General features: G+C 39.8%; 1 protein-coding gene and 1 long non-coding RNA gene across 2 annotated transcripts; one reads left to right on the top strand and one right to left on the bottom strand.

Annotated features, from left to right (window-relative positions):
- The first annotated feature begins 2808 nt into the window (after positions 1-2808).
- Cpr21 (cuticular protein 21) lies at positions 2809-7453 on the top strand. Its single transcript, XM_071719059.1, has 2 exons — positions 2809-6157; positions 6465-7453. Exons 1-2 carry the CDS (start codon positions 6146-6148, stop codon positions 6852-6854), a joined length of 402 nt encoding a protein of 133 aa, XP_071575160.1. The 5' UTR covers positions 2809-6145; the 3' UTR covers positions 6855-7453.
- LOC139780433 (uncharacterized) lies at positions 6345-10180 on the bottom strand. The gene is made up of 2 exons (XR_011720236.1): positions 9045-10180; positions 6345-6848 (listed from the first exon to the last, which is right to left on the bottom strand). It is a non-coding gene; the product is annotated as an uncharacterized lncRNA (long non-coding RNA).
- Between the last annotated feature and the right edge of the window lie 496 nt (positions 10181-10676).

The following is a 10676-nucleotide window of genomic DNA, read 5'->3' on the forward strand; positions in this document are numbered from 1 at the left end:
TATATTTTTCCGGAAATTAATCTCTAATTTGATATCTTCTATCGAATTTCCTACTTTATTTTTAGTCATAATTCATCAACAAATCATTATTCAAAGTATTATTTAATACGTAAAAAATATTTGTATTAGCATACTAAATGTAATTTGTAAAATTGTATTATTGCGTAAATTATATTATTATATACAAGAGGAAAGAGAGAAAAAGAAAAAAATATTCCTGTAATAAATTAAGCTTTACGCGTTACGCAAATGTGCGAGAAAGTAAATCAACGGAAGATACACAATCTGAAGATGGAAAAACTGGAGATAAAGGGAAATGGAAGGTAGAGAGAAAATAACGACGAAACGCGCGCGTGTTCAACAGACATTCGCGTAGTAATTGTTTGAGAGAAATTATTTAGGAAACTGTGAGTTATCTGTGGACACGCATTAACACGCTCATCTCGAGAGCTTTACAACATGCATGTCGATGGTATCGTAAAATTAATAATATTATTTAGCGACGGTAACTTTCGGTTTTGAGTAACACCGCCCGCGGGCCACCGCGCGCGACCTTCGGGCACGTGTGAACACGCGTGTTCTCGTCAGAAATTATTGAACGATGTCATTATTATCAAACTGGAATTACAGATATTATACGGTAAAAAATACACGCCTCAGTGTGAAAAGCAAAAAAGCGAGAGTTATCTTTATTTCGCAAGGAACCATACATTGGAGAAGAAACGATCGAATCGAAGGACACACATTGATTGGCGGAACTATATTATCGCATCGATAGCATCGAGATGTGTTACCGCTGTACTAAATCGACGAGGAATATGAATCATAGCTATTATAATTAGTGTTTACCTAATGTCTCTCTAATCGCCGTTATTTAACGTCGAGGTCGTCAATGGATATTTATCATCTCCGGGAGATAATTTGGCTGCGTAACAATTGCGATTGGGTGATGTCTGACCTAAGTCCGATACACACAAAAGCCACCGATCTCGTCGAATGGCCGAAAGTTATAGGATCCACCGCGAGCCAACAATGTTAGACGTCGTCATAATAGAATCTCGATAGATCCGCCGCGTCTCCTCCTTCTCCTCCTTGCGCCTCGCAATGTGTTTTGCAATGAAATTAAACGTGCGTACACGTGGGTCTCTAATTTCCAAATTAATTGCGCGCCAGTACTCCGTCCTCGTTAGTCTTCTCTTTGCCGAATTTCAAGACAGCGGATACGTACGCTCGTTAAATTAATCCACCGTATTCGCAATCGTCCCGCGGCGGCCCGGCGCAGATTGTGACGCAAAATGAACGAGATGCGCAGCTGTCTTAATATATTTTGGCATTGATTGTTCGCTGAATTTCAAGATCGTCGAATAAACGTCAGCCACGTACGCCGTTCACTTCACGACAAGATCCGTTCGCGAAAATCCGTACAATCGCGTTCGTTGTTAACCGCGAGATCAGCAGATCGAAGTTAGTGGAGTATTGGGTCATCTCCGTAGAGCAATTATTGCAAGAATGACATTTACGATTTATGAAAATTAATATAATTTTATAATATATTTATTAATACATTGCAATATATTACATAAGACCCACGAGAGATGTTATCCCACGGAGTAATTATCATACTCATTACTCCAACGTTGTATCGAGTTATCGCAAAAACAGAGACGCGGCCAATTAATCGTGACTGACCAACGCTCGGAGGTCTCGTTTCGCCTGCTCCTCGAGTAATGGAGTAAGACACGCCATTATTTCGTACCGCGGAGAGGCCATTCCCGCTAACCCAAATACTACGGCACCGGCATTTTTACTTTCACGGCGGCATGACGAGCCAAACTCACTTGAGTTGCTTCAACGAACTGTTACGCAGTCGGATGATTAAAGAGCCGCGAACGGCGCGGCGGGCCGCGATGACAATTCATCACCTGATACTTCGCGGATAGACATGTCCGGCGTGTGTGTTCGGTCGGCGCACCCGGCGCGGGGAAGAGGGGAGGGGAGGATCGTGATGAAAAATGACACCTCGCGAAATTATCGATGTACGCGGAATACAAAGCCTTGTTTCACGCGGCGCCGCGCGGGTCAGTCCGTCGCGAAAGCGAGTCCTCCGTTATCCAAATGTCCCAGTATAATTTTGTGATCTGGCGTCCGCGTAACTCTTATAAAATCACACATGTCGCATTGTTGAACGCGAGACGATGAACGAGAGAACCTTCCGCGACTAGGTGAAGAAAGAAGAAGAAAGATCTGCTTTTAAATCGAAACAGATAAGCTCAATTTTATTACTAACTTTATTTTTATCACTAACGAGTAGAATTACCTAATTTTGTTCTAATAGTTTCTTAGATCCTATGAAACCGCACGTCGTATCGCTGAACGTGAAAACGACAGAACCTTCGCGATTTAATGAAGAAAGAAGATGGAAGATCTGCTCTTAAATCGAAACAGATAAAGCTCAATTTTTTCATTAACTTAACGAGTAGAATTATCTAATTCTGTTGTAATAGTTTCTTAGATCCTATGAAATCGCACATCATATCGCTGAACGTAAGACGATGAAGACGCGAGATAATTTTCGCGATTTGGTGAGAAAGAGAGAGTGAGAGAGATGTGCTTTTAAATCAAAACGGATAAAATCCGATTTTCCTAACTTAAGAAATAGAATTACTCGGCTAATTATGTTTCTAATTTTTAGATCCTAAAGATAAGAGTGAGAATTTATGATCTATAAGGAAATCGGCGCATTAATTGTTTATTTATTTCATTTGTTTGAGATAGCTTAAATATGTTATACATAGATTGTAACTAAAATTTCATCGTTCTATGATTTTATTTGCAAAAATATGCAAGTTCATTATGCATAAATAGACTTATTAGCATAGATATAAATTAAAATCGCATCTTTTATTCGTGGCGCGATCTGTGGTACCTTTCACTCACTCTCTGACTTCTTATGATCGTTAACATCCAGTCGGCGTCAGATATGACAAACACAATCATGATTATTGTCAGCATCGTTTATACTCAATTTCTAAAGAGAAAGGAGACTCGTAGAGTTTATTGACGATATGAGACATACTCGATTTCATTCGTTTTCTCTATAACTATCTTTTATTCGAAATATAAGGCTCCGCTGGAGATTTTAGTCCCAATTCTGCTTTATCGGTAGAAATCAGGTAGAAATCGGCAAGAAATCCTGCAAGAAATCAGCTAGAGGACTCAAACTGACGTTTCGGTTGCGTCTCTCGTGGTGCGTGAAGCTAAGATGATAATGCTAAAGATCGAACATAAATAACGCGTGAATTTCTCTTAAATCAAGATTATCCCCAAAAATACTTGACGTACGAAAATAGGACAGATCTGTTTTGCATTCTTTTAAGAAATGATTTTAATAATCTGCCATAAAAATGCGCTAATATTTCTAGTTGCAAATGACCACTCAGCGTAGCGGAGACGCTGTAAAAATTTTGCAAAAGACACCATAAATTCGATCGTAAAATTCGATTCATAAAATTTGGATTTTTTATTGTTCTTGAAGCTGAAGCACCATGCAGGAAATTTTCAGCGAAGATTTTTTATGCAGACTCACGAACTTTTTAATCAATTCGTAGATTTTTCTAAAGAAACACTCGGTTGATGTACAATTTCGTCAACAATTCCTGAATCGTAAGCAATTAAAAACCTTGAAATTGTCATAAATTAAACGTCAAGGATACAAGAATAGATAGAATTCTCGGTTTATTCTCTCTGCTAATTTTAAATAAATTCTATTTCGACAAAAATTTGACGATCAAAATATAGCAAGACAACTTAATGTTGGGACATTAAACGTTGCGAAAAATTATGGTGTCTATTAAAGTTTAAAGGTAAATAAGTCCCTCGAGTATTCGACACAAAATATTGCGTTGTTTAGCAACGCATATATATTTTTACTGCCAGCTGAGATACAATCGGAATTTTTATTTAAATATAAAATAAAGCATAAAATAAAATGTACAACATGCTTTTTGTAATTGGACGAATTTAGCGTTTCTTTACGAGCAACGATGGATGCACTAACATGAGAGGTAATTACATTCCGGGATGCACCATCGAGAGAGAAAGAGAGAGAGAGAGAGAGAGAGAGAGAGAGAGAGAGAGAGAGAGAGAGAGAGAGAGAGAGAGAGAGAGAGAGACAGAGAGAGAGAGAGAGAAAGAGAGAGAGAAAGAGAGAGAGAGAGAGAGAGAGAGAGAGAGAGAGAGAGAGAGAGAGAGAGAGAGAGAGAGAGAGAGAGAGAGAGAGAGAGAAGCAGGCATTGACCTCCATTACCGAATTCGTGTCTCCCGGTCGTTTCGCGCGCGCGTAATGTGCGGCTCGGTTTCATCAAAGACTTTCGTTTTCACGTGTATCTACTTATACCTCGGGAGAAAGGATTCAGATGCTACTGTCCGAAAGGATATTTACGTGCCGACACGAGTCCTTCGACTTATGACCTCTTTTTCTCCCCGAGAGATCAACAACGCGCTACAATCGTAGATAAGTATTAAAGATTTGTAGTTTTCGAAAAGGAAGAGACTCAATTGATGAAGCAAACCTGATAACGCACATTTTTTTTCTGTAACTGGAAGTAATCCCTCGATGTATGTATATAATATTTTATCGTGAGCAATTAAAAACCTTGAAATTCTCATAAATTAAACTTCAAGGATACTAGAATAGATAGAACGGTTTATTCTCTCTGCTAAAATAAAAAAAAAATTATTCAATATGTTTAAATTATATCGAACTAGGTTACAAAGCGTTTTTTTTTTTTGTAAAACAGAAATATCTCATTTTTCAAACAAAATGCGTGAATACGAGAATTTTTATTTAAGTAGAAAAAAAGTATAAAATAAAATATACACGATAAAAAAGGAAATTAAATCTTTTTTTCGTCATATACATTATTGAAATAAAGTGAAATTTCTTGTGGAGTGACAACATTTTTTAAACACCTTTTTATTATTCTTTAAAAATGATTTAGAAGTTAAAATACTACATACAATCTTCATTTATCCGGGAAAATAGCCAAGAAGCAGTAGCGCAATCAACCTGTCGCACGGTCATGATAAATGATAAATGAAGTTGCGTATTCGGCTTACGTTGCGCCCGTCAAGGATCCACGGATTTGTTACACGTTGGCTGAATTTACGAACGTTGCGCGAAGTAACGAAAATTCACACAAGGAGTTTACCGGGTCAATGGAATGCGGGCGAAAACTGACATCGTATTAGGTGGTGCCGCGCGCTTCTCCGCTAAGAGAAAAATTTATGATCGACTTAGCGAAGGGAAATTTTATCTTTCTCCCGGCCCCCACGCAAAGGGATAATCCTTTGTGGCAGAGGCGTGTTTGCCTCACAAGATTTACCTTGTCATCTTCAATATTTTACAGAGTGATGTTCACGCGATGAAGTTAGCCTTCAAACGCGCACGAGTGTCGGATCTTGAACTTCGTTGTGGATTTTCTGAACTGGCAATTTATCTCGCCTTTTTAAAATAATCTTTTAATTAGTTTTCGAAAATAGGCTATTTAGCTTGTCTACAAACACGCAGCTATTTTAACTAAACTGATCTCGGGTTTTGACAGCCTTAGGTAAGCGCATGCCACACGTGCTTACTTTGTGATCCCCGAAGGCAGACTCGGTAAGGATACAAACGAATTTGCTTTCGCAAACATAAAGTAAATATTAAGAATTTTTATCAACCATATATTTATTATCAATTATTATAACAAATAAAAAATCTCTCACGTAATCGTTCATCTAAATATTCTAAATAGAGGGACAGTTCGAAAATTGGAGGAGAAAGAATTCTGGAATGTGGTATCTCCGATATTTCCAAACGTGTTACATTCGACTTTCGCATAAAATTCGACAGACGCTTCGATAAACACGAGTGTCACGAATATCATTCAGGAGGCATTATACTGCCAATTTTGCGGTCATCTTGCCTCGCGCCCCACTATCAATTTCGTCGAAAATGTCGCAACGTACGTATATGTCAATGTGTTAGCCAGAAATCTATCAATAAGAGGGGATACTCGCATTTAGCAAGGTTTCGGCAATACTATATAAAAGGCGTCTCCTGAATTTCGGTTTTACAACGGGACACACAGTCGCCATCGGCATCATGAACGCTTTGGTAAGTCTTAACAAGATTAAAATAAAAAATCACCAACTCACGCTGCTGAGCATTTTCTTACATCTTTTATCGTACGATTTTTTATTAAAAAGATATTACAAATGGTGTTCGATAGTCAAACAAATCCGTTTTAAATTAGCTGCTATTAAGAAATTATAAATGCCAGTTATAATAACGCGGACGTATATAATAAGACTTGAATTCAGATATATTTTGGTTAGAAAATATTACATAATCCATGTAACAAAATTCCATACTTTTGAGAGACATTTTCCTTCTGAGTTAATCATAAACAAATTTCTTCCAGACCGCCGCACTTTTCTGCGTGCTCGCAGTGGCTACATTCGCCGCGCCCCCGAATTTTTCGCAAAACACTCCCATTCCCATCGTGGCTTCGCACCTGGACGGACCGAATCCGGACGGTTCATACAGTTACGGCTATCAGACCGGAAATGGCATCCAGGTGCAGGAGCAGGGCCAGCTCGCTCAGATCTCCAAAGACGAGGACGCTATTCGCGTTCAGGGATCCTTCAGCTATTCCGATAACGATGGCAGCCCCGTCGCCCTGAGCTACACTGCCGATGAAAACGGTTTTCATCCTAATGGTGAGCATTTACCGGTCGCGCCACCGGTGCCCGACGGCATCCTGAGAGCCTTGGAGTACATCGCTCAACATCCCGAGGAGGACAACCTGTAGAAACGTTACAGTAACGTACACATTGTTCAGACTGAAATCTCAGCGATCCTGCGATTCTATGATCGTGCAAACAGCTCGCGTACGAAATTACATCTCCTACCGTTGACATAAAAATACAACATAGGACGTGAAGTATAAGATATTTATTTTGGCGAAGAGTTTGAAATCTGAAACGGCGAAGGAACAAATTGCCAATTCAGGATGATGTTCTTCACTTATCTACTTCGCAATATTATAGTCTCATCTGTCTCATACTCAAATAATACTGAATTAAGTATCTACTTAATCCAATATAATTACGGGAAGTTGAAACTGTTAAATCTATAATATTGGAAATTAAACGTGTTGAAACTACGATTTTTGGACTTTATATTTCTCGCTCCAATTACTAGCGCATTCAAATAATTTAGCAAATTTCCTTTGGCGAGAGCGTTGTCCCGGAGCCGAATTAGCGCAGTCAATTAGCACTTGCCGCATTAATTAAGGAACCACGTAGCGCGCATACTGTGTATACAAAGCCACCGTAACAGCGACGTTTATATTAAACGTTTGTATTAAACGCTGCCTCTATCGACAAAATAAACGTGCTTGAACGTTGACTCACGCTTTCTTTCCTCGACTGAAATTTATCTGACTGCCGAGCGTTAAACACATCACGACTATTCCGCTCATTAACGTATCAGATCGCTCGTGATTTGAATACGTCGGTGATCGCAAATTAGCTAGCTAGCTGGTCGGGGCTAGCTAGTTCGCAATTATACGAATAAACACTAAGCAACATTTAATGATGAGCCGAGTAGATGACGCAATAATGATCGAATGTGACGAAATAGTGAGAAACGTATTGGCGATCGAATATACTTCGCGAAATTTCGTAAATCTCCAGATGTATAATTATATAATTACATATTTCTCATATCTTTATAATACATATCCCTTATGCCTCTTCAGAGGAATTGATTGAATTCTGCGAAGAGAATCGCGACAAAAAAATCTCGTGTCAAAATTTACGCGCCGCATTCTCGTAGAATCGCCACGTGAGTTGCAATACTTTGTCCAGGAATATCCCCGAAGGTGGATTTTCGCAATTCCGGCTGAGAAATAGCGCTGGGCGAGCAATCTCCCGGGGACGGAGAGGAGTGGCGCGCGCTAATCCAAAACGAGCGACACGATCCTCGCGTAGCACGTATCCTCGCGGATACACAAAAGCGCGCGATTTAAATAAGATAAATGCTCGCGTCTTACGGCGGGACGTGCCGCGGGTATAAAAACGAGAATTACGACATCGCATTAGCCGAGCGTCCGACGTTCAGGACGCTCCGGCTGTTCCTGGATGATGCGCGCGACGCGACGCGTCCGGCGCGGCGCCGAAAAAGAAGAAACGCCTATGTGGATTAAAACGAACGCTAATACATGTGTCGGACAAAACTGCGTATCGGCCCGTCGATCGGATCCTTCTACGCATGTATGCATTAATAGAGATGTAAAATACGACGACGTGTGCCAACCGAACGAGCGTCGCTCGATTACGAGCTGTGCTCGGGAGGAGGCGATCCTTGAAATTAATTTATTCCTAAGGTATTTTCCATATTCAACGTGTATATATCTGTGGTCGGAACGATTAAATCACTGGTTCGTCGCTGATGCGCTTCCAAGGAATACCGTGGATAATGGGACGAAATTGCGCGGCGCGGCGGGGAAACGCTCTCGCGCGTCTCTCTGTCTCTCGTACGTTAAATTGAAAATATTTTCCGCGGCAAGACGAGCCTCTTCAATCTCGGAGTGGCATCTTTCCTCCCGTAAATCACTCTATCTCGAGAGCGTGTTTCAAGAATTCTACGCTGAACGGAAAAAGATGATATTTCCTCTCGTATTTCCTCCAATCAGTTTCCTCTACTTCCGATTCTTTTTCACGACAAATTTGCATTTATTTATCATTCTGTTCGTTAATTATTGATTTCTAAATTAATCGAGGACGCCTACGATCGTAGCTTAAACATTATGTTTTATATAAAAATAGAACTGAAAATTACGATGCGTAATTAATATTTATCAGTCGGCTAGAGCATCATTATAATAAATTATTCGTCGTTTTGAATCTCGTTAAATTTCTATTAATTCTTGCCTCATATCCCTTGCCTTGTGTATACCGTCCAATCGAAGTTCCCTACATCTCTACAAGCCTCGTACCTCGTAGTATCCGCCACCGGAATCTGCATACGAGTCTCGCAATCAGCGGATGCAACGATTGGATGCACCTCGAAATATCTAATCGCCGGGCTCGATCATCGTAGATCTCGCGCGTGTTCCGCCGTCATGTAGATCACGGCCCGGCTCTGAATTACTGCGATTGACAGTTCTAGATACGCTCTGGCACGACCGACGCGTCGGAAAGTGTGACTGTTTTAAAAATGCATCGCGATTAACTGTTGTGTGAGTGGTCCCCGACACGAGGTAATTGCTTCACGGAAGCAAATAAGATATTTCGCTATGAATAAAATAGTCAGTCTGAAATAATAAAATCCGGAAAAATTAAATCTTAAATGTTCCTTGCAAATTTTGAATTTTGATACTAGGTATTCATAGGCCGGTATTCATAGTCGGTTCTTATATTTAAGACCGTCTTAAGTACAATCTTAAGATGTCATTAACCAATCACAAAGCCATATTAGCATCTTAAGACATTACTTAAGACGGTCTTAAAATAAGAACCGACTATGAATACCGGCCTATGAATATCTAGTATCAAAATTCAAAATTTGCAAGAAACGTTTAAGATTTAATTTTTCCGGATTTTATTATTTCAGACTGACTATTTTATTATGAATACCGGCCATACTCCAGATGCTAATACTCTAAGATTGACTTATTATCTTAAGATTGTGCTTAAGACGGTCTTAAATATAAGATCTGAACATATGAATACTGGCCTAGACTTAATCTTTTCCTTTTATATAAAACATGATAATAAGCAATAGAACAAGATGACAATCGTCTCTAACAATCGTCGCTCGTGTGGAAATCTCATTATACTCTCAACATCGTATATCGTATTTTTGTAAGGTTCGTCTCTTAGTCGACAGACATCGAGCACCGTCAATTAAATACGCGAAACCGCCTCGCGCGAAATATCTCTACACGGATCTGAGGTCCCGTCTCCGCGGGCGGTGGATATAATAGCTGGTTGCACGCTCGAAGGATCTGATCTGATCCCGATCTTTCTCCTTGCACTGTACTCTCCTCTTCTTTCATTGCAACTGGCGCGACCTGGAGATCGAATCGTTGCACGGACGGAACGGTTTCAAAGGTCCCAGCGGTATTTTCGAGTTTATTTTCTACAAATAAATTAAAGCAGCTCCGAGATTCTGAGAACATTGCAAACGACGTAGAAACCTTTTTCCCAGTAGAATGTTTTTTTTTCTGTTACGGATGATAAAAAGATTAAGTTTTCTGTAATATTTTGTTATTCATTATTCTTCTCAGCAGTTACATAAGAAATTATTTTATAATCTCCGAAAAGTTAGTTTATTTTATTCAGTTAGTTATACTTCTTTATGTCTGTTGAACTTAATAAACGCCCGAGAAAATTTCGATATTCGTTAAAGACGTCGCTGAGTTAGACGGCATAGTTATGTAACTGTAACTAGACCACCAGGTCGTCCGATTACTCATCGGTTCCTCCCAGGTATGCACGTTATTTCGTTGCATCGCGCCTTCGCAGAGGAGAAAGTCTTCCTCGTCACGATGCCGGCCCGCGAACTCCTTAGATACCAGTTATAGATTTTTCGACGATCCGATTGATTCCCGTATCAGCCTGTGCAA

This window comes from Temnothorax nylanderi, unplaced genomic scaffold (genome assembly GCF_030848795.1).
Source record: "Temnothorax nylanderi isolate EJ_2023f unplaced genomic scaffold, tnyl_v1.0 TNYL_tig0278_pilon, whole genome shotgun sequence".
Lineage (NCBI taxonomy): Eukaryota > Metazoa > Arthropoda > Insecta > Hymenoptera > Formicidae > Temnothorax > Temnothorax nylanderi.